General features: G+C 42.8%; 6 protein-coding genes across 10 annotated transcripts in view; 2 read left to right on the forward strand and 4 right to left on the reverse strand.

The window, feature by feature from the left end:
* LOC134193313 (F-box/LRR-repeat protein 4-like) overlaps nt 1–4235 on the reverse strand; it is a 5785-nt gene extending 1550 nt beyond the window's left edge. The window contains exons 1-9 of one of the 2 annotated variants that reach the window (XM_062662141.1): nt 4065–4235; nt 3013–3106; nt 2813–2942; nt 2536–2634; nt 1562–1659; nt 1366–1496; nt 767–837; nt 512–581; nt 329–438 (exon numbers count right to left, since the gene is read on the reverse strand). In XM_062662141.1, the coding sequence (XP_062518125.1) occupies nt 329–438; nt 512–581; nt 767–837; nt 1366–1496; nt 1562–1659; nt 2536–2634; nt 2813–2942; nt 3013–3106; nt 4065–4214 (953 nt within the window). In that variant the 5' untranslated portion in view covers nt 4215–4235. Of the gene's footprint in view, nt 1–328; nt 439–511; nt 582–766; nt 838–1365; nt 1497–1561; nt 1660–2535; nt 2635–2812; nt 2943–3012; nt 3107–3430; nt 3710–4064 lie in introns of those variants that run through there. The other variant, XM_062662142.1, reaches the window with a different exon arrangement.
* A 40-nt stretch (nt 4236–4275) lies between these two features.
* Nucleotides 4276–5389, reverse strand: LOC134193107 (INO80 complex subunit C-like). Its single transcript, XM_062661897.1, has 3 exons — nt 5352–5389; nt 5257–5270; nt 4276–4851 (listed from the first exon to the last, which is right to left on the reverse strand). The coding sequence occupies exon 3, from the start codon at nt 4843–4845 to the stop codon at nt 4342–4344; it is 504 nt and encodes a 167-aa protein (XP_062517881.1). The 5' UTR covers nt 4846–4851; nt 5257–5270; nt 5352–5389; the 3' UTR covers nt 4276–4341.
* A 10-nt stretch (nt 5390–5399) lies between these two features.
* On the forward strand, nt 5400–7011 carry LOC134193106 (protein unc-50 homolog). Of its 2 annotated transcripts, none has more exons than XM_062661895.1 (6): nt 5400–5654; nt 5707–5772; nt 5830–5950; nt 6203–6342; nt 6400–6510; nt 6875–7011. In XM_062661895.1, exons 1-6 carry the CDS (start codon nt 5471–5473, stop codon nt 7009–7011), a joined length of 759 nt encoding a protein of 252 aa, XP_062517879.1. In that variant the 5' UTR covers nt 5400–5470. The 2 variants fall into 2 exon arrangements, with proteins under 2 accessions (XP_062517879.1, XP_062517880.1); XM_062661896.1 differs by having other exon boundaries at nt 6412–6510.
* On the reverse strand, nt 6876–14419 carry LOC134193103 (ATP-dependent RNA helicase DDX42-like). Of its 2 annotated transcripts, XM_062661891.1 has the most exons (20): nt 14279–14419; nt 11983–12150; nt 11868–11904; nt 11582–11692; nt 11484–11519; nt 11187–11291; nt 10994–11113; nt 10466–10573; nt 10288–10401; nt 10031–10114; nt 9655–9754; nt 9542–9589; nt 9291–9482; nt 9087–9167; nt 8828–9031; nt 8689–8762; nt 8225–8431; nt 8055–8138; nt 7650–7766; nt 6876–7225 (listed from the first exon to the last, which is right to left on the reverse strand). In XM_062661891.1, exons 1-20 carry the CDS (start codon nt 14404–14406, stop codon nt 7091–7093), a joined length of 2253 nt encoding a protein of 750 aa, XP_062517875.1. In that variant the 5' UTR covers nt 14407–14419; the 3' UTR covers nt 6876–7090. The 2 variants fall into 2 exon arrangements, with proteins under 2 accessions (XP_062517875.1, XP_062517876.1); XM_062661892.1 differs by lacking the exon at nt 14279–14419 and having other exon boundaries at nt 11582–11701; nt 11983–12033.
* Nucleotides 14420–14428: 9 nt separating this feature from the next.
* LOC134193104 (tRNA (uracil-5-)-methyltransferase homolog B-like) lies at nt 14429–17310 on the forward strand. Of its 2 annotated transcripts, none has more exons than XR_009972008.1 (3): nt 14429–14565; nt 14654–16654; nt 16716–16845. XR_009972008.1 is itself a non-coding variant. In XM_062661893.1 (3 exons), exons 2-3 carry the CDS (start codon nt 14701–14703, stop codon nt 16834–16836), a joined length of 1854 nt encoding a protein of 617 aa, XP_062517877.1. In that variant the 5' UTR covers nt 14429–14565; nt 14654–14700; the 3' UTR covers nt 16837–17310. The 2 variants fall into 2 exon arrangements, 1 of the variants encoding a protein (XP_062517877.1); XM_062661893.1 differs by having other exon boundaries at nt 14654–16433; nt 16716–17310.
* Nucleotides 17311–17485: 175 nt separating this feature from the next.
* LOC134193105 (RNA-binding motif, single-stranded-interacting protein 1-like) lies at nt 17486–25218 on the reverse strand. The gene is made up of 12 exons (XM_062661894.1): nt 24941–25218; nt 24656–24844; nt 24486–24542; nt 23542–23676; nt 21946–22195; nt 21705–21889; nt 19856–19953; nt 19597–19787; nt 19388–19536; nt 18721–18951; nt 18155–18327; nt 17486–17875 (listed from the first exon to the last, which is right to left on the reverse strand). Exons 1-12 carry the CDS (start codon nt 24956–24958, stop codon nt 17845–17847), a joined length of 1707 nt encoding a protein of 568 aa, XP_062517878.1. The 5' UTR covers nt 24959–25218; the 3' UTR covers nt 17486–17844.
* Between the last annotated feature and the right edge of the window lie 114 nt (nt 25219–25332).

The following is a 25332-nucleotide window of genomic DNA, read 5'->3' on the forward strand; positions in this document are numbered from 1 at the left end:
CAGACAGACAGACACACAGGTGTACGTGTGTTTGTGTTTGTGTTTGTGGTGTGGTGGTGGTGTGGTGGTGGTGGTGGTGGTGGTGGTGTGTGTGTGTGTGTGTGTGTGTGTGTGTGTGTGTGTGTGTGTGTGTGTGTGTGTGTGTGTGTGTGTGTGTGTGTGTGTGTGTGTGTGTGTGTGTGTGTGTGTGTGTGTGTGTGTGTGTGTGTGTGTGTGTGTGTGTGTGTGTGTGTGTGTGTGTGTGTGTGTGTGTGTGTGTGTGTGTGTGTGTGTGTGTGTGTGTGTGATACTTCAAATAAACTCCAATGCAGCAGACATCGAAACACACCTCACAACTGCTTGCTCTGTCAAGTGGCCGCATCCTCCAGTCCATGACAAGCTGATCTTCTCCAACCGAGAGCAACGTGACTGAAACCCTTCTAGTGTGCAGTCATCAATCTGCATTAACAAGAAATCAAAATGAGACTAATGGCTACAAATACTCACAAACTTCAGCCACATGCATGCCTACTGTGTTCCAATATGGCTGGAGATCAAGTTCTGAATAGAGAGAAGGATCATAGCAGTGGCGGAACAACAAGCTACAGATGTCACATGAAGCATCTGTAGTTAGCTGATATTGGATTTTATAATATAATCACGCAAATAGTTTCTGGATTGGAAGGTTTAGCAAATGAATACTGACAGTGAAATATACACACAGAATCAGACTTACCCACCCAGACGAGGGTAAAGGCAAAAATGTGTATGAATGTGGCCTGCATACCTGCATGTTTGTGCTGCTCTGCCCAGACTGGTAAGGTCAAGATAGCTCATGATGTGCTGAATCAATTCATCCTGCAAAATGCCACACATCAGCACAAACAGTGAAAAAATGTTGTGTATGTGTAATGATAAGAAGTTCAATCTGTTGTCTAGACTCAAGCATGTTAACCTTACTGACTTCTATTCATTGATATTGTTGTTAGAGATAGCTCAAATTTACTTTCATCATTTTTGTAAGCATGCGGATGTTACATGTAGTTGAGTTACAGCAAGTTGGCACAGTAGACACACCACTAAAGCTCTTGTAAGACTCAAGTTTCTTGCTGAAGTTGTCTATCCATCTGACTGTCTGTCTGTCTGTCCGTCCATCTATCCATCTGTCTGTCTGTTCGTCCATCTACCCATCCTTCTGTCTGTCTGTCCGTCCATCTACCCATCCGTATGTCTGTCCAACTGTCTGTCTGTCCGTCCATCTATCCATCCGACTGTCCATCTACCCATCCATCTGTCTGTCTGTCTGTTTGTCTGTCCATCTATCCATCCATTTTCTGTCCATCCACCTGTCTGTATGTTTTCTATCTGTCTATTTATCTGTCTAACCGGTAGAAGCCCAAAGTATCCAAACTCTCCAAGTGCCTCTTCAGACGGAGCGTATTCAGTCAATGAGAGCTGTTTGAGAAGTTTGACAGTGTGCTCTGTCAGAAACCCTAAAGCTCTGTCCACAACACCAACTACACAACCACTCGTTACATGCTGCTCTCACAGAAAATACCACAACATGCCCAGACACTTTTACCTTTGCCCTTAGCTTTGACTCGGTCTCCATACAGTTCAACTGCATCCAATTCAGGATAATAACCTGCATCTTCATGATTAAATTCAAGGCGAATCAATCTATAACAGAAATATATTAATTAATTAATTGATTAACTTACAGGCATGGCGCACATGGTGTGTTATCACTACTCAAAATAAGTTTTTCAGTAAACCTGTGTAATCATCTGACATCAGTGTAACTGTTTCTATGCTGCTTATGAATTTGATGAAATTACAGTTTATTGCCACCTTCATCTACTGTCTATTTGTTCTTCTGTCTAGACAACTGACCTTGTACTAGCCAGGATTATTTTTAACCAAAACAAGTTAATATAAATTTGTAATTGATATAAATTTGCAGTTGATATAAATTTGATTAATAATATTTACAATTTGTCAATATCTACAATCTACAATATCTGTACACACAAATAGTGGTTGTGCAGTCTGTCCACACTGCCAAGTCAGCCACCTACAAAACACTTCGAATAATTGCCCTGAGAGAAGAACTTGCTGAATCGTAGTCTGCCTGCCTTTCTTTGCCGGACATTCTGCCACCATGCTGTTTGTCAGTAGAATAACTTGTTATGTGTCTACAAAGACCTAATTCCAACTGGCTTATCACTCATTCTGATAGCTTGTACATAAAAATGGCCACAGTAGAAATCTAATGTTGACTTAGTTTATAAGGTGTGTGTGTGTGTGTGTGTGTGTGTGTGTGTGTGTGTGTGTGTGTGTGTGTGTGTGTGTGTGTTTGTGTGTGTGTGTGTGTGTGTGTGTGTGTGTGTGTGTGTGTGTGTTTGTGTGTGTGTGTGTGTGTGTGTGTGTGTGTGTGTGTGTGTGTGTGTGTGTGAAGAAAACTTGTAAGTTGTGCATGTAATTAATTATTGTGAAACCTTGTGCTTGCATAACTGCACACAAAATAATAGTAATGACTATGTGAATGATCCTGACTTTGTAGGAAATTTGATTTGCTTCAGAGGAGGCTCAAACTCTCGACTCTTTTGAGGCACTTGCTTGCATTGAGAAGGCCCACTCCATAACATTTCCCACCTGCAGCAATAAATACATAGAAACACACAGTCTCACACACACACACACACACACACACACACACACACACACACACACACACACACACACACTGAACAAAAGACATGATTATCTAGTTTGCCTAAGCATCTGAAGACCAAACAAATCACGACCTTACAAGTGACTATAAACCTGTCACCTTATCTCTCCACTAGACAGTCGAGCTTCTGGAGATGCATTGCAAGCAAGAATACGAACAACAGCTCCTGGATGATATGTTTCAAGAATCCTGATTCTTGTTGGATACACAAGGTCATTGAACTCCAGCTCTGAAGAGTGAACACAACACACTTGCATTTGCTATCACCACATAAACAGCAAACACAGTGTTGCACACACCAACAAAGTCTTGAGATATAAAATTCTTTGATGATCTTCGTTTGATGCGCTTAGGAGCAGATGGTGCCATACTCCACCAGGGTCCATATGTCCTCTACACACAAAAAATTGACTTGTTAAGCAAAACAGCTGTTGCAAATATTAAAAAATACGTGTGACACTGTGTGTGACACTGTGTGTGACACTGTGTGTGTGTGTGTGTGTGTGTGTGTGTGTGTGTGTGTGTGTGTGTGTGTGTGAGTGTGTGTGTGTGTGTGTGTGTGTGTGTGTGTGTGTGTGTGTGTGTGTGTGTGTGTGTGTGTGTGGTAGCATACAAAGATAAATCTACATGCTGATAACAAGAAACTGATTTGTTGCTTTTTTTCTCTCTGTCCCAATACTATGATGATATAGCAAGTACAAAATACACAATATTTACCCACAGACCAACCACATTGTGTGTACTAAAAACACAAACTGGGGTGCACATCCAGAGACCACAGACTGAAGACCACCTAGAAGACACAGAAAGACTTAGAAAATTGTCCAGAGACTTTCCAATTCCTTCGAGAACACGGTGAAAGATCTTTACAAACGCCCAAACTGTTAATATCAACTAATCCATTGTGAAATCCGAGAAATCAAGAGTGTTGGCACGAGCACAACTAGTGTTCATTGTAAGTCTGTCACATTCATCCTCCAGTCACCCTGAATGATTGACATTTGACATGTTTGGTCAGAGCTCACCACAAGACATGCCAACATGAACAGTGTCTTGATGACTGTTGCACTGAAAATGCAGACGTTTCATGTACACCAAAAAGGCAAAAAAATCATAAAGTTCAAAACTCTCATTACAAATAGCTAATTAATTAAATACGTATACAGCAACACAGTAAAAAGATAGTTAATCCGGGATATTGTACGTAATAAATGAACTGAAATTAATTAAATTAAATTAGAAAGAAACGTATACATGTGTGTGTGTGTGTGTGTGTGTGTGTGTGTGTGTGTGTGTGTGTGTGTGTGTGTGTGTGTGTGCGTGTGCGCGTGTGTGTAACGCGTTTGCTTACCAGCACAAAAGCTTTAGTGTGGTCTTCATAATTTGGATAGATACACGACTCGCCTGCGAGGTTGTAGGCTGTGTAGCTGCCACTCCGACGATCACTTCCGTACTGACTAGAAAAGTTAACTACCCGAGCGGCTACCTGCCTGAACGACATGAAAACTGAGTCACCCGGATAATGTCGATTCCTCGAACTCCAGACCGAAAATACGCGCGAATAGTTTGAAACCTTCGTAATTGCTATTAACACCACGATATTGTACAAAATATCAATACTAATTTGTTTAAACAGTCGACGCCTTTCTGATAGCCAAATAACTCTGTACAATGTCGGAAGGTAACGATCGAATTATGGCAAACTCGTTTGGTGTGCTGTATCTCATGCCTGTTTGAGGGTCTTGATATGTTGCCAGCAAACCAAACAAGTCACTGTACTTCTTGGCTGGTTTGAAAGATGGAGGAGCATCAATGCTGCTGTAAGTTGGATCGTCCTGCTGCCATGGCAACATCCGCTCATTTCCAAGGATTTGTTTCAGATTCTTCCACACGCGTTTCTTGTTCATAGCTCCTTGTCTGAATGCAAAGTTTTGATCCTTGAAACAAAATCTGTTTGTTGTTGACTTTGTTTGGCTCTGTTTTGTCCTATCTCCTTCTCTCGATGGACGTGGATTGTCCTCGTAATAGTCAAACTCTTCCCATGTGACTCGATGTTTCTTTCTCCTCTTTGATGTTGATGACTGAACAACCGGACTGATTGTTCTGTGATTCTTTTTCTTTCTACTACTCATCTTGCGCTACACACAACAACCAAGCAATCAAACAAAAGGCTGTGTTGTGCATGTGCTTGTGTGTGTTTGTTTGTTTGTTTGTGTGTGTGCGTGTGTGTTTGTTTTCGTTTGTTTGTGTGTGTGAGCTTGTTTGTTTGTGTGTTTGTGTGTGTCTGTTAGTTTGTTTGTTTGTTTGTGTGTGTGTGTGTGTGTGTGTGTGTGTGTGTGTGTGTGTGTGTGTGTGTGTGTGTGTGTGTGTGTGTGTGTGTGTGTGTGTGTGTGTGTGTGGTGTGTGTGTGTGTGTGTGTGTGTGTGTGTGTGTGTGTGTGTGTGTGTCTGTGTGTGTGTCTGTGTGCGCGCGCGCGTGTGTGTACGTATACGTGCGTGCGTGCGTGTACGCGGGTGCGAGGATGACGAGATGCTGACTGTCACCTGAGATCCAATACCTATATATAAAGATCGCAAAACAACAACAGAGTAAGGGTCAATCCGTCCAAAGAACGAAACTGGCTACAAACTGCTCTTACTATCAGTTCGGTCCACACCCTTACATCCACATCCGGGAGCACCTACTCATTAAAATCAAAAGATTAGTCATTGGCCTAAAAATCGTTAGTCTGAGGCTCCTGTTTGTGTTTTCGTCACGATGCTGCCCTCACAGAATGGAGTGACTACAAGCAGGATGCGTCGTTCTCGTTCGTCTCGCCGTTTTGATTATTTCCGTCGAATGCTGAAATGGCGCCATATGGACTTCGAGTTTGCGCTCTGGCAAATGTTCTACTTATGTGCTGATCCCAGTCGAGTCTACAAAAACTTTCGTTATCATAAACGTCAGTTTCTTGAGGTCACGTGATTGATTTTTATGACGTCACTTTGCTATAGAAACGAAGAATATTTGGGCGCGGGATGATCCTGCTTTTCTTGTCTTGTTGGCTGCTTGGCTATGTGGTAATTGAAGTCGCTGTTACTCTGCAACTTGCTGACAATAATTGTGATATGTTGCAGGATCGTCGATATTCTATACTGTTGTGTGCAGTTTCTCCTTTGAGGGTTTCATCTACTTCCTTTTGTGGACTGTCTTTGTTGAGTGCATTGGGATAGGACTTGTTGTCGCATCAATACTCTGGTGAGGACAAGCAAATGCAACATTATTTGTCACTTAGGGTCACGTGAATGTTGAAATAGCTGAACAAGTTATCGGGGATTTTGTGTTGTCTCCGCCCAATATCCGGGAGTTAGTGCTATATGCATGAATTTGTGTTAATTTGCCTAGGCAAAGAATGGGCAAACCAGATAGTGTATTGTAATGTAAATATAAATTAATATTAATTAGATATGCTTCTTTCAGTATGTTTGACATTCTGCTTTGTTGGCTTAGGTATCTAACTAATCGGTTTGGTAAAGCTGATCCCAATGATAGCCAGCAAGTTGAGTGGGCGTATGCATTCGATATTCACTTGAATGCTTACTTTCCAACTCTTATCATCCTGCACATGGTGCAAGTCTTTCTATTACACAGTCAGTCGTCTTATTTTGATGTAATTCGATGAAGTGTTATGTTAGATGATGTACTAGTGTACGTTATAGAGTCGATCCATAGCACAGTCACTGTGCTCTTTCTTGGAAATGCTCTGTGGCTCATGGCGCTCAGTTACTACAGTTATATTACATTTCTTGGATACAGCTGTGAGTGAAGTTGACAAACTGAAATAATACGTTAATGTGTACGTTTGCAGGCAGAGTAATAGGTAAACCGACAAAAAGTTGGGTGAATGGGAAGATGGACTGAAATATGGACAGACAGACAGACAGACAGACAGACAGAGACAGACATTGTCACAAGTGTACGTGCACATGGAGACACACATGCACGCACGCACACACACACACACACACACACACACACACACACACACACACACATGAACAAACAAGTACATGGAAACAGACAGACAAATGGTTACACGAATTGACAGACACAGCAGAAACAATAAATGCACGTGATGACATTTGTAGATCCACGCAAATGATCAGTTCTTGTGTTGTGTAGCTTTGGCTTTCTTGAAGAAGACGGTACTCTTTCTGTATGCTATTCCTCTCTTCTTTCTTCTGTATATTGTTGCTGCTTTACTAGGGCTTAGCTGTAGTAGCTTGGCAAGAGACTTTTACACAGAATTAGCAAAGTAATAGTATGTAGCAGTCAAAGAGACCTTTAATGCAAATAGCGTGTACAGTATTGTCTGTATAACAACAATAGGGAATGATGTTAGTCCCATCGACTGCGTCGTTTCTTTCCTTCGGGTTTTGCTGGCTGCTGAGGTGGGACTGCTCCTTCTCCTGATGTGCTCATTGTTTGAGATGATGTGGAGTCTGATGAGCGTTGAAAACGTGAATATTTAGCCTGTAACATTGGTAGTATAGATGTGTGTGTGTGTGTGTGTGTGTGTGTGTGTGTGTGTGTGTGTGTGTGTGTGTGTGTGTGTGTGTGTGTGTGTGTGTGTGTGTGTGTGTGTGTGTGTGTGTGGTGTGTGTGTGTGTGTGTGTGTGTGTGTGGTGTGTGTGTGTGTGTGTGTGTGTGTGTGTGTGGTGTGTGTGTGTGTGTGTGTGTGTGTGTGTGTGTGTGTGTGTGTGTGTGTGTGTGTGTGTGTGTGTGTGTGTGTGTGTGTGTGTGTGTGTGTGTGTGTGGTGTGTGTGTGTTTCTGTGGCTGTGCCTGTGTGTGCGCGGTCTGTGTGCGCGCGCGTGTGTGTCTGTGTGTGTGTGTCTGTGTGTGCGCGTGTGTGTGTCTGTGTCTGTGTGATCACGTGTTTCATCCAAGTTGTCTTACTGCAAATGCCGCTTTAAGTAAAGCTGATCTTCCTCCACCTGCCGACATTGGACCAGGGGCTGCAGATGATGCAGAGTCAGACGACTTTGTACCAGCAACACTTGAAAGACTGTCACCCTTCAAAACACGAGAGTACACAATGATGCCTATGACGGGGATCGAAGTCTGAGCAACAAGAGCATGCAGCCCAAGTGCCTGATAGTGAGGAGTAGCTAGTCATTGATCAATTTCAGTAGCTTCCTTTTCTGCCAACTGTGTTTGCAGTTGCTGTGTGTACACTTGATATGCATAGTGGGACAAAAGCACAGGCACACAAACAAGACAGAAAGACAGATAGACAAACATGCATACAAACTCATACACACATACACAGCCAGTAAGGGAAGCAGACAGACAGATAAATACCTTGGAGAAAGCCACATATCCTGAAGTTCCTGTTGCCTTCTTGACAGGAGAAGTCCCAGATGATTTTGAACTCAAGTTTTCTCCCTTGAAAGACACAATGAAAAACAAAATTAGAACATGGCTTGCGCACATTCACAACAATGATCATTTGTAGATCAATCCAGTTGCACCTGGGAAAATCCAACAAATCCAGGTCTTGCACGTCCACCAGCAGATGATGCAGATGAACTGTACCCAAGACCTGGCCCTCCTCTCCCTCTCCCTATGCCTGCGCGTCTCCCTCCACCACCTCCTCGGTTGAAGCGAGTCTTCTTGAACCTAGGATTCTGCATTGCCAAGTCTAATAGAGAGCTGGGAACAGCTTGATTAGCTTGTTCCTGTAAACAGACGGAACAGTCAGTCTCAGTGTACAACAATTGCAATTAATGTCATAGAAAGGCAAGGCTTGGCCATATGCATACCTACAGCTGCAGGTAGACCCATCTGACTGATGGGTGAACAAACGGATAGAGACAAGTAGAACAGCAGACAGAGAGACAGACTTGATAGAGAACAACAACAGGCTTGGATGTGTCATCAGACAAGCAAAAACAAACGAGATGCAGTGCATGGCATTCTCAAATGGCTGTCTCACCATATTTCTCACAAGATCTCCTGCAAAGTGTACGTCTTTGTTGGTCAGTAATGTATGTGCAACACCTTTCTCTCCTATAACACACAGCGTGATGGTTCTTACAACACCTGATGCACATACAGACATGTCTCATGCTAACCTGCTCGTCCTGTTCGACCAATTCTGTGTGTATGTGTTGTGATGTCTCTCGCAATGTCATAATTAATGACAGTTTTGATATGCTGAATGTCAAGTCCACGAGAAGCCACGTCTGTAGCAACAAGAATGGCTAACTGTTTCCGCCTGAACTTTGTGATTATCTCATCTCGAGAGTTCTGATCCATGTCTCCATGCAGAAGACCAACTAACAAAAGACACTGCTACATCAGAAAATTCTACAGTCTGATGTTCAAATCTACGTTCAAAGTCATTGCTTCTTAGACTGGCAGCTAGGGTTTCTGAATCTGCTTTCTTTGTCACAAAAATGAGGACGCTTCCACCTAAAAGGTAAGCTGTTAGTATGAGGTTCATCACGCTTGTCACAGTGAAGCACATGACAACATGTAACCTGTTGCCTGTAGAATATTTATATCAAAACTGAGTATGTACAATCGTTATCTCACTTGATAAATACTGAACAAGATTCTTCTTAACCCACGGCCACTTCTCCTCTCGAGTAGCAAATATGTGAACATGTTGAGTGACATCCTCACTTGCTTCTCCTAACTCTCCAATCACAACACGAATTGGATCAGTGAGTGCATCACGAGCAAGACGTTCAACTTTCTTTTTGAATGTCGCACTGAATAGCATTGCTACATGCCACATACAGATACTTATCAAGAGTCTTCACCTCAAACAGCTAACAGCTGACTTTGTCTATCTGGTCTGACGTGATTAGCAATAGATCTCACTTGCGGTTCTATACATGCAATTCATACTCTGTTTAACCATACAGTTTCTAAATAGCAAAGTTGGTACCCTCACCAAAGCCCATATCAAACATTCGATCTGCTTCATCGAAGACAAGATACGTAACTCGTTTCAGATCAGTTGTTTTTGATTTCACATGATCAATTAGTCGACCCTAGCAAACAAAAGATGAAACTGAGACACATGCCATTGTCTGTCTGCATATCAGTCTGTCTGTGCCCCTGATTGTTTGTCTGCATGTTTTCTCATTTATTGCAATGTCTCCAATTCTGCCCATAAGCTTGTCTGTCTTGTTTAGCCATTAGTGACATTGTTCTGCACCCACCACATAAATTTTTGCCCTTAATGGGCACATGCAAGTTGATTTGTGAGTATCATCTTAACCGTACGATTACAATAACGTTAAATGCATTATTTGAAATCATCTTACAGGTGTAGCTACAACAATCTCAGGCCACTCCTTCAAGGCTTTTGTCTGTTCCCACTTGCTGCCTCCACCATAAACTGCACACGCCTAATAGTCAAACATATACAAATGGGTACACACACAGTCAGGAAGGCGCTCACACCAACATAACAGGTACACTCAATTAATTAACCATTGAAGCAACAGACAGACTGAAAACTATAAAGTCAGTGAAAGGTAGGCAAAAATGGATGTACGGACATAAGCGCAAACATACCAACCCTTAGTCCATATGCCTTCCCATATTTCTTTGCTTCAAAAAAGATTTGTTGACACAGCTCTCGTGTTGGAGCACAAATCAAACCAATGGGACCATCTCCCTCCTTGATTTCCGGCTGACAAAATTAGAGAAATCAAGTAGCACAATAGAGATTAACTAATATACCAGACTGACAGTACTTGATCCATAATGTGCACTAGCAATGGCCAGAGGTATGCCACTGTCTTTCCTGATCCTGTTTTTGCAATCCCAATAACATCACGACCAGATAATGCAATAGGAATGGCCTAGAAAATAAGAACATCAACTAACCAACAACGAAAAAGACTGACAGACAGACAGACAGACAGACAGACAGACAGACAGACAAACAAACAGACAGATAGACCAACAGGCAGGCAGGCAGACGTCAAAATGTAGTTTGCGCAGTGTAATTTTGTATGCTTCAAGACCGTAATGGTCTTGTTGTGTTAGGTTGCTCATAATGTAAACGTTTGATTTAAATGGAAAATATATGTATTGAGACAGACAGACAGATGGATGGACAAACAAACAAAAGGACAGACAGACAGACAACAGATAGATGGACAAGCAGACAAACAGACAGACAGACAGTCATGAATAGACGGACGGATAGCAATCAAGCAAAAATACAATAACTGAAATGACACGTGAGTGGATTACATGCAGACAGATATGCAGATTACCTGAGCTTGTATAGGTGTTGGAGTTGTAAATTCCGATTTTCTAATGGCTTTCATCAAGTTGTCATCAAATCCAAAATGTGCAAAACTAATGCATGGTTTCTTAGGGTCTGCTCCATTTACCTATTAATAATATCAACAAAAGACTTGCAACAGTGTACAGTTTTGCATACGCATTTGAAGTCAAAAACACAACCTTGATGCTAAGTTTCTTCCTAATGTCAAGCATTTGATGTATAGACAAAGCTGTGATCTCCTCATGCTCTGCATAAAAACACTTCTCAAACTCTTGATAATCGATCTGCAACATAGAACGGTCTACTGAAATGTATTGGAGGTATGCATCTATCAATACATCATACTATGGTATTATATTAGAGAGATACATCTCTTAATATGTGAGACTATTGAATAGCATTAATTAAAGAGATGCCTCTCCCAGTACATTAGACTACTGCATTGAAAGCATACTATGATAGTATGTACAGTGTACCTCTGAGTGGTCAATTGGTGAAAGAGGTTCAATAATCTAAACAACAATAAGCTGCTCGCTTGTCTATCATTCAAGCTTATGTAGAACAAAACACGTACTCTTGGTCTTCTGTATATTGGGTTACCATCCATATCATACTCTACATCCTCTGCTTCTTCATCGTCAGCATAGGGAACCATTGCTGTCTCCACATATTTAAAGTACGACTCCTATACAAACTTTACAAGTAAACAGTCGAACAGACATTGAGACAGACAGACAAATACAAAACAAGTAAACATGAAAACAGACAGACATACAGAGAAACAGACAAACAGATGGAAAACCGACAAACAAATGTTAGTAATTAGATGAGCGACCCGACACAAACATACAACAAATCACCTGATCATCTTCATCCTCTATGTCTTGCCGCTGTGCTCTAAATGTAATAAATCATATAAAAACGTCAGCACATTGCCTGCTCAATCAATAGAGAAGGAGTCTCGTTCATGTTTACTTTTGTTCCTGCTTCTGTTGCTTCTCACGTTTCTTCTCATTCTTTTTCTTTTCACCAGCTTCCATCTGTGCCATAAATGCATCCAGTGGATCTTCTTCGTCGCTGTCATCAGCACCAGAATTCTTCTCTCCTGTCCCTGTTTGCTGATCATCATCATCATTAAAGTAGCTATACAAACAAATCAGTAGATACATACACAGCTGATAACCGTGTAACTGTAGAGCAGCTGTCTATCTGTCTGTCTGTCTGTCCCTTTGTCCGCATGTCTGTCTGTTTGACTAAACAAGCTTAACTGTAGCAATGACTTTCTTTTTCCTTCTTCTTTTGTTGGACACTGTTAGTTGTGCACCCGTACTTAATTAGTGTCTGGTGGCTTTTTGAATAGTTCTGCGCCAAAAAATTGTTCTATGTAGGCAGGAGCCACAGGTATGCCCCGTATATTGGAAGAATAAAACAAACTGTCTATCTTAGTTAATCTATGACTTTGCTGTTTGAAAGGACTGGTTTGCTTTCACAAATTCCTAGCATATGTACAAGTCTATATGAGAATAGAGTATCTGTCTGTCTGTCTGTCTGTCTATCTGTCAATTTCATTTGTTAAAACACAAACTCTACGTTACATTTCTAACACTAAATGCAAACAAGCTACTGAGATCAGCTTTAGTTTAATGCAAACTACTTTGATAGTCTCTATCGTATATGTCCTCATCTACTTCTCCAGGGAAGGTACGTGTCAGCTTGTGGAGGATGACTTTAGCATTACATTGTTGTAATATTATTGAGAATTTTTCCTCCAAAACCTCTAAAGTCAGCTTCATTTGTATAGCCTTCAATGTCTGTGATCTTCTGGCTAGTTTGTTTAAATAGTTGGTAGCTTCTGATCCCCATGTTCCAAAATGTTCAAATACCAGAGAAGTGAAATTGAGGCTTGATGTAATGCCGGCAAGTTGTTGTTTTTGTATTTGGTCATCTTCTTTTCCTCCCTTCTTGCTGCAGCAAAACCTTCCTCTAAAGTTGCCTGCTTTAAAGTATCTTGTCTGAAAGGATGAGCCATGGCTACATCAAGGTCATAGCTACACCCAGAGTCGTACACAACTATGTCTGGTCTATTCTCATTTCCAGAGTAACGATGTTGAGGTTCTTTCTCTTGATGAATCTTTAATTCATGTAGACAAGTGCTCCATGCATTTACAATTTCATCATGCTGCCACACAAACCCACCTTCATGTTTGCATGTAAGAAGATGATATTCATCTGCCAACTTGCCACATTCACACTGGATGTTCCAGTTGACAACAAAAGGTGCAGGTATGTCCAACCTCAGAGATGCTGCCAAACGAAATTCCCAAATGACCCAGCTCCCTTACCTCTTATTGATCTAAATTTAGCTGCAGCTCTATCTGATTGTGAAATCGCAGTTTCCAGGCAGGAATTTGCATTTGCCTCATGTAGTTGACTAGATAGTTTTTGATGTAATTTCTTGAACTGTTTGACAAACTCACTTAGATGTTGGCAATCATCACAACAAGTAGACTTGACAGCTTGATGAATATTGGCCGAGATCTTTGAGTTATTATCTATTGAAAGTAAGAGTGATACTTTGTTAGTCAAGTAAGGGAACCTAGTAGGCAAGTTTGACAGAGTATGCATCCATCCTCCTAAAAATGCAGGTAAAGCAATAGCATTGACCAATGTCATTCCAAATCCTCCTAATGTGATAGGAAGTGTTGCCTGTTTTCACCTTTCATCGACTATTGATGGCACTCCCAATATTTTACAAAAGGTTGTTCGAGTCATGTTGTCATGTATTGCAGCTGTAGACTGCAATAGAGATGGTGATACTGACCTAGCCAAGTAATCTAACTTGGGAATGGCAATGACGTAGTAGAAGGCATTCTGACTGAGGATCTCCTAATTGAGACAAAGCAGAGCAAAGTGATTGATCAGAGTAAGCTACGTCTTCAGACTTGGAAAGGACAAAGGAAGAGCTTCCCACAGAAATGCCTAAGACCAAGTCCCATCATTCGATCGTCACTTGGAATGGGCAATGTTTGGTATTATGTGGGTCAGAAGTAAACAGCTCATAGTTTTGATCACATAAGAGGAGTAAGAGATGTACGTCTATCTGTCCATCTGCATGTCTGTCCGTCCGCCTGTCTGTCTGTCTGTCTGTCTGTCTGTCTGTCTGTCTGTCTGTCTGTCTGTCTGTCTGTCTGTCTGTCTGTCTGTCTGTCTGTCTGTTTGTCTGCTATGTATTATTTTCTGCTGCAGTCTACAATCAAATGTTGTGACCAACTCTTCTTCGCCGTCTGTATTTTTCTGGCTGATTCTCTTCCTCTGCAGAAACATTTCCGCATCTAGCTCGTCTTCAATTGCTGCTCTCTTGCGACTATCCGCGACCTTGAAACCTTTAAATCCTTCCATCTCTGCAACACACTACGCGCAATATCCCGGATACTCCAAGAGACTGTGCCCTGCCTCCAATCAACATCGCGAGTTTATGTATCAAGCGCTCTCTAGATAAGTGTCTTCATTTCGTGCTAACGGACCTGCGATACCGTCTGAGGAATGTTGCAGTTGGAGGCTAGTGATAACTGTGAATGAAACGGCGTCCCCGGGCCCGTTTCAGCTGTTTTTTTGCGCCATATTTCTCATTCTAGTTTGTTTCTAGCCTTAGCAAATAACTGTCGAGCGATCTGTACTTTGCGCTCTTTTGCAATGGATTCTTCGATAACCAATGTTGTTGCACAATCAGGTGAATGGTTCCCAGAAAGAACTGAGGAATGCGGCCATAATGTCTCTTCAAGTCCACATGAAGGGATGTGCGCAGGCTCGGAGGCCAAGTCTGCGTCTAATACTTTTAACGCGCCTTTGGAAGTCAAACCCGCGCTGGATGACATCCATAGCCTTACTACTGATAAGTCGCGCCTGGATATGTCAGTCAAGTCCGCGCCACAGCAAGATGTCAGAGAAATTTGTGTTGATGAAGTGCACACTACAGAAAATTATAAAGTTAGAATTGGTAATCTTCCTCCACACTTTGGTTTTAGGCAGCTGCGTGATGTTCTCACTAAGCGCTTAAATCTCAATGTCGCAAAGCTAAAAGCCCAGCCAAGAGCCAACTGGGCGTTTGCAACCTTCCATTGTGAAGAAGAGGCAGACACAGCAATGCAAAAAATCAATGGATTTGAGTGGAAGAAACGAGTTCTGACGGTAAAGAGAGCAAAAGCAACACAACAACCTGTCATGAAGAGAAACTCTGAAATGCAGGGTAGTCCATCAGCAAAGAGATTAAAGCAAAGCGAGTCTATTGAAGAACAACTGAACAACCAAGTGACTCCTCTGTGGAAGATGGAATATGAAGAGCAGCTGAAGATGAAATGGCAAGACCACGCGAAATTCCTAGAGACGCTAGCAAGTCAGTTAGAAAAGGTCAATGCAGGTGACTGGGTCAGTCATCATACAAATGAAAACCAAGGTCTCTGTTGCCCACTGGCAAGTGTAAGGGCCTCACCAGTTCAGTCACATTACAGAAATAAGTGTGAGTTCAATGCTGGTCCTGGCTTGGATGGTCAACCTACAGTTGGATTTCGACTAGGGAAATACAAAGACGGATATAACTTGGTAGTTAAGCCAACCAGTTGCATTCACACGCCTCCAGTTGCAAACGATATGGCAGATATCTTTCAGCAGTATATCCGACAGTCAGAACTGAAGCCTTACAATACGTTTGATCACACAGGCTACTGGAAGATGCTGACAGTGCGTACGGCATCTTCTGGTGAAGTCATGGCAGTTGTTCATATCCATCCACAGCAACTAGAGGACACTGAAGTCAAGGAAGAAATGAGTAAACTAAAGGACTTTTTCCAGTTCAGGCATTCAGCAATAACTTCGTTAATGTTTCAGTGTGACAGGACAGTCAATGTTGGAGTGTGTGCGTCAACCTATGAGCTGCTCCTAGGCTCCCCGTACATCAGAGAGTCTCTTCTTGGATTAACATTCCAAATCTCACCAGATGCGTTTTTTCAAATAAACACTCCAGCAGCTGAAATCCTCTATGGCTTGGTTCGGGAATGGTCTGCTGTCGACTTAGATACACACGTAATAGATATATGCTGTGGTACAGGAACTATTGGATTATCTATGGCAAAGGACGTGTGTAAAGTGACAGGCATAGAAATGGTTTCTCAGGCTGTACAAGATGCACAAATCAATGCCACTTTGAATGGCATATCAAATGCAAGATTTGTATGTGGTAAGGCAGAGGATGTTCTGTCAACTACAGTGAGTGACCTTGACCATGTAGGAGGACAAATAGTTGGAATTGTGGATCCACCTCGTGCTGGTTTGCACACAAAAGTTATGCATATTATTAGGAGATGTAAGGGATTGAAGACACTTGTGTACGTAGCATGCAATCCCACAGGAGCTTACAGAAACATGATAGAGTAAGTGAACAATGATGCTAATGTTACTAGCTGTTGGTCAGGCATATTTGTAAGTCACGTGGGTATATACAGTAGGGTGTACAATACAGTAAGTGGGTTATAATACAGTAGGTGGTGCATCAGCATGTGGGTCAGACAAGCAAAGCAGTGATGGACTGGACATAACAATGACAAAGTTATGCACATCCACCATAGTTACAGTAGATATAACCTGCAAACAGGTGTGCATTAATTAATTCTACCATAAACTGTATCCTAATAACTGCTAATGTTATTTTTCAGTCTCTGTCGACCATCAAGTGCCAAGATGAAAGGCAAGCCTTTTCAACTGGTGAAAGCAGCACCAGTTGATCTTTTCCCAATGACAAAACACTGTGAACTCGTCCTATTGTTTCAACGCTAAACATCAGCATGTATGGTCAGGATAGTACTCAACACTATCATCGCCAGTAATGACCTAAACGTACAATGTAGCTTTCATACAGAGGACGACAAGAGCTGCAAGCATCTCACAGCCTCTTAATTTTAAGTAACAATTTTATGTTATGAGCACATTGTATTTGCTGATATGTATTTTGTGTCTACGCCAACTGCTGCTGCAAATGCTTCTCATCCTGTAGTCCAGACCTACAAAGTGAAGAAATAGAACTTGCACTAAAGTGAATATCTTGCAGTTACATAGTCTGTGAGTAACCATTCCACAAGCAATCACCGAACATCATCTCAAACCAATGTGTTAAACATGTGGGTAAACGATGGATTGACGAATAGTTATTCGTTCTTATTGACATGATTGTGGTGGTGATTTGTCTCTGCTAACACGACTTGTAATCCTGACATTTGCTGTCTTGTTCATCCTTCTCCCTTATGACTTGGTTTGTCATATCTCTGTCTGTTAGTTTAGCCCTCTCTGGCTTGGTACCCCGTCTGAATTCATTTCTTCCTCTCTGTTCACATGGTGTCAGGTATGTAAGTGTTTGTATGTTAACTAACTATGCCCATACGGATTAAAATGTACAACAACATAGCATACAAAGATGCAACACACCATATCAGCAGGATAGTAGACCTGGTGTATTTGGGTTGGGTGGCTTCACACGAAAAATAGACTCCTTAAAATCTTGACGGGTACAAAACTAGCAGAAACTAGAGTGTTGAGTCTCTAGGCATAAAACAACACAGCAGGAGTATCACTATTCACACTACTCACAACTAAGCTTGGGACATTTTCACAAGGACTCTACACATATTAATCGGGAATTCACATCTCACCATTCAAAAATTAGTTCTCTCATCTGAGAAGTTGCTAATATTAATTAAACCACACAGTTCTCATTCTCTGAATATCGCATCACTCACTGACATGTCTCTCCCATCTCTCCATAATCCAATCAAGACAATACATAATACATCAAGAGGTTGGCCAAGCTGCATGATGACCACTACAACAAACGAGCAATCAAGACATTGTAGGTCACATACAATACAAATTTGAGAACAAACACCAACGAGATTTTACACAAAGACAAAGGCAGAGAATGAGTGCATTCAGATGCAAGTGGTACATGAAGTCACAAAAGTAGGAATGACAAAGAATGGGAACAAGATACATAATGCAGACAGACAGCAATGCAGCCTACTAAAATGCCTTGCACATTCACAGACAATGTACATGCATAAGCTAATTGTCCAACCACTGATCTATCTAACAGTATCCGTACCTGTAGTTAAAATTTGGAAGCTGTAGGTGATCTTCATGGCTCAACAGTTGGGGTGACATGTGGTCAGTAGGGGATAACAACGTCTGTCCAGTGTGTTGCTGAGGAGTAAGTGTCATACTCAATGGAAGGTCAGGGGAAGCATCCGAGGAAGAATGAACAAGGCCAACACCATCCTAAACAACACAACTGCATTGCACAAGAACAATGTCTGCTGCAGGCTCCTGACTGACAAGCAGGCACACACACACACACACACACACACACACACACACACACACACACTCACACACACACACACACACACACACACACACACACACACACACACACACACACACACACACACACACACACACACACTAGCCGGTGACAAGGCATTGGTAAAAACAATGTATGTGTATATACCAAGCCATAAGTCATACAGGCAGGTGGATGAGCATGTGAGCAATATCTTACATATGCACAAGGACACCTGCAAAGATATTTCAACTAACCACACACACTAGCACCAAGTAACATGTAGACTCAGAGTCATGAACAACCACTGACTACGCAAGAGTGTATACCTCTGTTTGCAAGTGCATTAGTGGTCCTTGGTGATGTGAAAGAGCCCACTGTGACTGTTGCGGTGGATGCTGTAGTTGAGTAGCAACGTACGGCGACTGGTGCTGCTGTTGCTGAGGAATAGAGTGAGAGGACAGATGCATATGCTGCATTTGGCTGGTGAGGTGAGGGACGATATTCGTGTAGTGTACATTCTGATCCATAGACTGATGATTGGCGACTGTAACTGTCGGCTGCAACAACCAATTTGCAATCGCCGCAAAAACTTGACATCACGAGAGACTGAAACCGACAGACAGAGAGACGGACAGAGAGACTGAGACAGACAGACAGAGAGACAGACAGACAGACAGAGAGACTGACAGACAAACAGACAGACAGAGAAACAGAGAGACAGAGAGACAGAGACCGACAGACAGAGAGACAGAGACAGACAGACAGACAAACAGAGAGACCGACAGACAGAGAGACAGACAGACAAACAGAAAGACAAAGGGACAGACACCGACAGACAAACAGACAGATGGACAGAGCGACAAAGACAGACAGACAGACAGAGACAGAGACAGACAAACGTTATATCATGAAGAACAACATTTCAATGATTTAGAAAGACGTAACGGATCTCCAACAGAGCTAGCAAACACCGATGCCAACGATATGACATACCGATTGCACAGCAGGCTGTACAATGTATCCTTGCTGTGTCTGCATCCAGTTTGGTTGAGCATGTGCCATATGATACGATCCTTGTGGAGATGGAATGCCTTGCACATACTGACCAGGCATCATTGTATTACCTAACGTTCGTTGGTGACCTAAACACACAAGCAAATTTCACAAACTAACACCCAAAACGAAGCACTAACGTGTATCACCGATTCTCTGATGCTCGTTCAGTAGCTCTGCATCACCACTCAACCGTCTGTGATCCATCGGAGTCGTGTGGAATCGACGCTTGTTTGACGCCGCTTCGGCAAACTTACAAACAAGAGGCTGGTCAGCACCAGCAAGAGTTGTGCCATTGAATTTCTTGATGATCTCATCACATTGTTCTTTTGCACTCATTCTATGTGAATACACAAGAATTGCTATAGGAAATGAATGCGGGAAACTTGCATTGGTTGGTCTCAGCACCGTGCAAATCCAACACCTTTACTAAGGTTAGTCATAGGATCTTTCATGATTCTTGTTGACACAACTTTACCATATGGAGTTAACATCTGTTCCAATTGCTATACAAGGACACATGTCAATCAATCAACTTGTGAGTTAATAGACTGTGGATGTTACAGTTGCAAATAGGAAACGAATGGGACAAAGAAAGCCGACAAAGTAAAAGACACAAAGCAATCAGAAAGAAATATACATAAATATAAGCAAATTAAATACATAAATTACACAAACACAGCTGCAGCTGCAGATGCACACACACACACACACACACACACACACACACACACACACACACACACACACACACACACAAATGGACAAATGTCAAGCCCTCCACGTCATTCGTGAATGATGTCAACCTTAAGGTCAGTTGCGGAGATAGCTCCACACACACACACACACACACACACACACACACACACACACACACACACACAATATACATATATATTTCTTTGACAGACAGACAGACAGTTAGTGTTTTTCTTCTATGGCCACTATGGTCGTTTATCTTGAACTCTTCTAGTTGGGGCAAGCCTTAGCGAGACCTTCCCATGTGTACTGTACTGTGTTGAGATGTGTGTGATGGTACGACGGAAATAACGTTGATTTGAGCCAATCACAGACATTGTGATGTCACTATGTACCACGTTGCTGCGTGCCAGTACCACAGGACTAATAAGAGAATGTGCAAACAGCAAGACTTGAGCTTCTACAGATGGCTTGATGACTGTGACCAAAAATACAACAAATATGAGAACACGTCGCTTTGCAAAGAAATTTACGCAAGCGGCACTCTGTCCGTGTTCTCAGTGATGTCCAAACGTGTGTGTCCATGTACGACTGCATGTGAATGAACTACACGTAGCTTGATTTGAAGCAGACAAATTTACAGGTAAATTTCTTTGCTAGACTATCTACGAACGGTAGGAGCATACACACAACAATGTGGCTTGCGTTCTGCATTGCGAGGAGGTGCATGTACGAATCGGTTTGTGTCTACTTCAAATTTCTACATACATGTACATTGTTCGTAGCTGACACAACGAGAGAGGAAGATGTTCATAACTGATTGCTGTGCGCCATGGGACTACGGGACTACTACGACAATGCAAACAGGCTGGAACTCAAAACAACAAAGAAATTTACGTTAGCAGTAGACGTAAACGTGCATGCTAACCGTGACGACAAATCACTGTGTCTCGAATCTGTCTGTTCTCACTGAGGCTCGCCCCAACAATGCTTTGCATTTTTAACTAATCTCAGATTGTCTGTGTGTGTGTGTGTGTGTGTGTGTGTGTGTGTGTGTGTGCGTGTGTGCGCACGCACGCACACTTGGCATGCAAAGGGGAAGCAGAACAGCCAAGACATCGCAACAAAATATTGCACGTGACATGTCCACACACACTCAGACTGCGTCTTCCATCAGAACACTTCAGTATCTTGCCCATATGAAGGATGGGGCATGTATCTAGTAGCGCTATATGTCGCCTTTTCTGTATTAGCGTTGATGTCTTCATAAATGTTCTTCAATAAACAAACAGACAGACAGGCAAACACAAACAGACAAACAGACAAACACAGACAAGCAGACAGGCAGACAGACAGACACAGACAAGCAGACAGACAAACAGCCAGACAGCCAGCCAGACAGACAGACAAACACAGACAAGCAGACAGGCAGACAGACAAACACAGACAAGCAGACAGACAAAAAGACACACAAACAGACAGACAGACAGACATACGTGCATGTACTCTACACAAACACCAGTATTGGTGCAATTCTAATTTGCAAATACGTCCAAACCTTTTCATCCAAAGTCTTGGGTAAATTCTGTAAATACAGATTCGTAGGGTCAGCTTCCTGCTGTCGTTTCCACTGTGGGTCATTAGCAGTAAGTTTAGCAAATTGAGCTTGCAAACTACGGCGTTTTAACTGCTCTACAGCTCTCTTAGCATCATCATGTGATACAAAATCAACAAAACCATATCCTAGTCACAAGCAGTAAGCAACGAATCATACAACATCAGCACACACAATTGATTACCTTTACAATCTCCTGAGTTCTTATCAATAATTGCCTTTACACTAGATATTTCTCCATACTCTCTACACAACTCTTCTAGATCCTCATCCTTTGTGTCTGGTGCAAGAGCACGTATGTAAATATTAGTTGCACTAAGTTGCTCCTGTTGAGGCTGTGAGCGACTAACAAGATGAAGACCATGAGGAGACCCAACAGAAGACGGACGAAAATCACCACGATACCAACTGGTAGTAGTATAAGGATTTGCATACTGAAAAATAATGAGTTCTATTTATTATGTAATAAAAATAAAAATTATTTATTAAGTTTGACACACAGACACACAGACAAGCAAACAGACACAGACACAGACACAGACAGACAGACAGACAGACAGACAGACAGACAGACAGACATGAGAGAGAGAGAGAGAGAGACATGAGAGAGAGAGACATGAGAGAGATGAGAGAGAGAGACATGAGAGAGAGAGAGAGAGACATGAGAGAGAGAGAGAGAGACATGAGAGAGAGAGAGAGAGACATGAGAGAGAGAGAGAGAGAGACATGAGAGAGAGAGAGAGAGACATGAGAGAGAGAGAGAGAGAGAGAGAGAGAGAGACATGAGAGAGAGAGAGAGACATGAGAGAGAGAGAGACATGAGAGAGAGAGAGAGAGAGAGAGAGAGAGAGAGAGAGAGAGAGAGAGAGAGAGAGAGAGAAAGACATGAGAGAGAGAGAGAGACATGAGAGAGAGAGAGAGAGAGAGACATGAGAGAGAGACATGAGAGAGAGAGAGAGACATGAGAGAGAGAGAGAGAGAGACATGAGAGAGAGAGAGAGAGAGAGAGAGAGAGACATGAGAGAGAGAGAGAGAGACATGAGAGAGAGAGAGAGAGACATGAGAGAGAGAGAGAGAGACATGAGAGAGAGAGAGAGAGAGACATGAGAGAGAGAGAGAGAGAGAGAGAGAGAGACAGACAGACACGCAGACACAGACAGACAGACAGACAGACAGACACACACAGACACACACAGAGACAGACAGACAGACAGACAGACACACAAACAAAGACACACAAACAAAGACACACACACACACACACACGCACATGTGCACACACACACACAGACAGACACAAACGCACAAACACACACACACACACACACACACACACACACACACACACAATAGTAAGATCTCCCCGCCCATGTTAAGCATAATAAAACAAATTTGTGATTACTACCGAGTGCTTTCAGTAATAACTCAGTAATAAAGTCTCTATAAGATCGCTGACCATGAAAGACTGCACAGTCAATCCTTACACAGACAAGCAACATTCAACGTAATGTGACATCTTTGTGAATAAAACGTTTGATTACTGACTGACAAAAACACAAGACTATTCAAGGACAAACTAACAACTACATGAACCTACTACACTCACACCTAACCATACCAATTTTCAAACAAGACAAAGCAACTTGCTGTATCAATTTGAGGCAACTTTTCAGTCTATTTCTTACCACTAAGGATGAGTGTCTTGAAACTTCAAGTTAATGTAGCGACCACACACATCACTTATCAACTACTCCTACCCAATCTTTCCGCCTTCACTTACCCCATATTGTGACATGTATGCGTTTGCATAACGCTGATTGTGAATATATGATTGCCATGCTTGCTGCTGCTGCCATGCGGCTGGGTTGATCGGTCCAGCAGGCCGTCCAACTCTCGTATTGTAGAAGGTCCTAGTCTGAAACGGCAAACATTAGCCTAATAATTCAATAGCATAGATACACCGGCCCAGCGGGAGGTCTGTGTCCCTGGAGACGTCGTGCCATTACTCGGGTCTCATCCAATACAACATAACGCTGTAAAATGACGCCCCGCTGTCTTTCTTCCCTTCTTCTCGTTCTAAATTCTATAGACGCAGTCTGTCAGTCCAGCCCCTCTTCCCGTTATACGCCCACTTAGCATAGTCATCTGCATAGCAGAGACAGTGGCTGGAAGCCAAGTCCCCACCCCTTTCTTCATTGTATGAATAGTTATGTTCAGAAGCCTAGAATACACACAGTCACCCCAACGACGAGTAAATACGCTCGTTGCAATACGAGCGTCCGACTTCCAGTGCGACGTAGCATTAGCAGTAGGTGGAGAAGTTTTCTTTACTAATTGAATTTACACGAAGATTACCCCAAGAACGCAAGGCACGCGTGCGACCCGGTAGCCACGCCATCTTTCACCCTTCGTTTCGACTCGAAGAGACATAAATGACCAAATTGTGACAGCAAATGCGCAAAGTGACCGTTTATTCAATCCGGGAATGCGTGGCCACGTAGAAAGCGCAATGAAATGGAGGGTGCGCTAAAAGGAGGCTTCATTCACACCATTTCGTTTTCTCTACACGAGGGAAATCGCAAGAATCATCTAGTTCTTAATTGGTAGTACAACTGCAACTGACAGCTGAAGAAACACGCCGACTCGACCGCCTTTCGTGCACTCCTCCAATACTCGAACTCCAACCCTCCTAGATTGACTAACGAAGGTAGAAACTGGACTAACCTGTCTTCCAGATGTTAGATATCTTCTATGCGGTACTCTACCTCTCGAACTAGCCACCTGGAACAAGATCCAGTTAGAAGAAATATCGACAGGACTAGTCGCTGCGGGCAACAGGCAACAAGGCGTGGATCAGCTGTTCTCATCGCCACTGCTTCACTCCTGCAACTCACCTTCTTGTCGTCCCTATCGTCCTCCTGCAGTCCTTCACTAACACCGTCTTCCCCACTCCTCTCCACCTCGACGTCCTTCGCTTCAACACCATTCACGAGACTCGGCTGTTGAGCCGACTCGACATCCTCGCTTTGCACCGGCGTCTGACCTAGAGCCTCGTCTCCCTCAGCCATGCCTTCATGTTGAGCCTGTCAGTCACCGAGCAAGCAATTCGTGGCGATTAGCTAATCAAATCGCTGACCGCAAAACAAGGGTCCCGTTCCCAATTTCCACTCATTCCTCACCTTTTCTGGCTCCTGCATGGTCCCCAACGCGGCCTCGTTGAACTTTGCGTTGAGATCAGTGAAAGAGAGAAGAGACGAGAACACGATGTGGACGCCGGTTCTTCACCATCCCCCGCTCCGATGTAAACAAATGGCACGTGAGATGTATCGCGTGGCGATCTCCCGGCTAGAAGGCGAGATCTCACTGTACGAGATCGGTCGCTCTTTGCTCTCGTGATGAAAGAAATCGCCCGCGTCTCCAAGGCGCCCAGTCAGACAAGGAGAGGATTGGCGCGCACTGACACAGCTGAACTGTGAAATTCTTTCACAGAAGTACCCGGATGATTGACCGAGCAAACTGCCTCGCATGCCGTTCAGTGCACGTTTCGCTATTGTACATTTGTAGTGCCAAC

This window comes from Corticium candelabrum, chromosome 17 (genome assembly GCF_963422355.1).
Source record: "Corticium candelabrum chromosome 17, ooCorCand1.1, whole genome shotgun sequence".
Taxonomy (NCBI): domain Eukaryota; kingdom Metazoa; phylum Porifera; class Homoscleromorpha; order Homosclerophorida; family Plakinidae; genus Corticium; species Corticium candelabrum.

Bases quoted from the DNA above. Each gene is read 5' to 3' on its own strand.
- LOC134193107 (XM_062661897.1), bottom strand. From the start codon at position 4,845: ATGAGTAGTAGAAAGAAAAAGAATCACAGAACAATCAGTCCGGTTGTT.
- LOC134193106 (XM_062661895.1), top strand. From the start codon at position 5,471: ATGCTGCCCTCACAGAATGGAGTGACTACAAGCAGGATGCGTCGTTCT. The intron at 5,655-5,706 runs GTCAGTTTCTTG...ACTTTGCTATAG, and splicing joins AAACTTTCGTTATCATAAAC to AAACGAAGAATATTTGGGCG. The intron at 5,951-6,202 runs GTGAGGACAAGC...TTGTTGGCTTAG, and splicing joins GTTGTCGCATCAATACTCTG to GTATCTAACTAATCGGTTTG.
- LOC134193103 (XM_062661891.1), bottom strand. From the start codon at position 14,406: ATGGAAGGATTTAAAGGTTTCAAGGTCGCGGATAGTCGCAAGAGAGCA. The intron at 9,590-9,654 runs GTGAGGGTACCA...TTGCATGTATAG, and splicing joins AATGTTTGATATGGGCTTTG to AACCGCAAGTGAGATCTATT. The intron at 9,168-9,290 runs GTGAGATAACGA...CTTACCTTTTAG, and splicing joins TCTTGTTCAGTATTTATCAA to GTGGAAGCGTCCTCATTTTT.
- LOC134193104 (XM_062661893.1), top strand. From the start codon at position 14,701: ATGGATTCTTCGATAACCAATGTTGTTGCACAATCAGGTGAATGGTTC. The intron at 16,434-16,715 runs GTAAGTGAACAA...GTTATTTTTCAG, and splicing joins GCTTACAGAAACATGATAGA to TCTCTGTCGACCATCAAGTG.
- LOC134193105 (XM_062661894.1), bottom strand. The intron at 24,543-24,655 runs GTGAGTTGCAGG...ATCTTGTTCCAG, and splicing joins ACGATAGGGACGACAAGAAG to GTGGCTAGTTCGAGAGGTAG. The intron at 19,954-21,704 runs GTTTGGACGTAT...GTCCTTGTATAG, and splicing joins CCAAGACTTTGGATGAAAAG to CAATTGGAACAGATGTTAAC.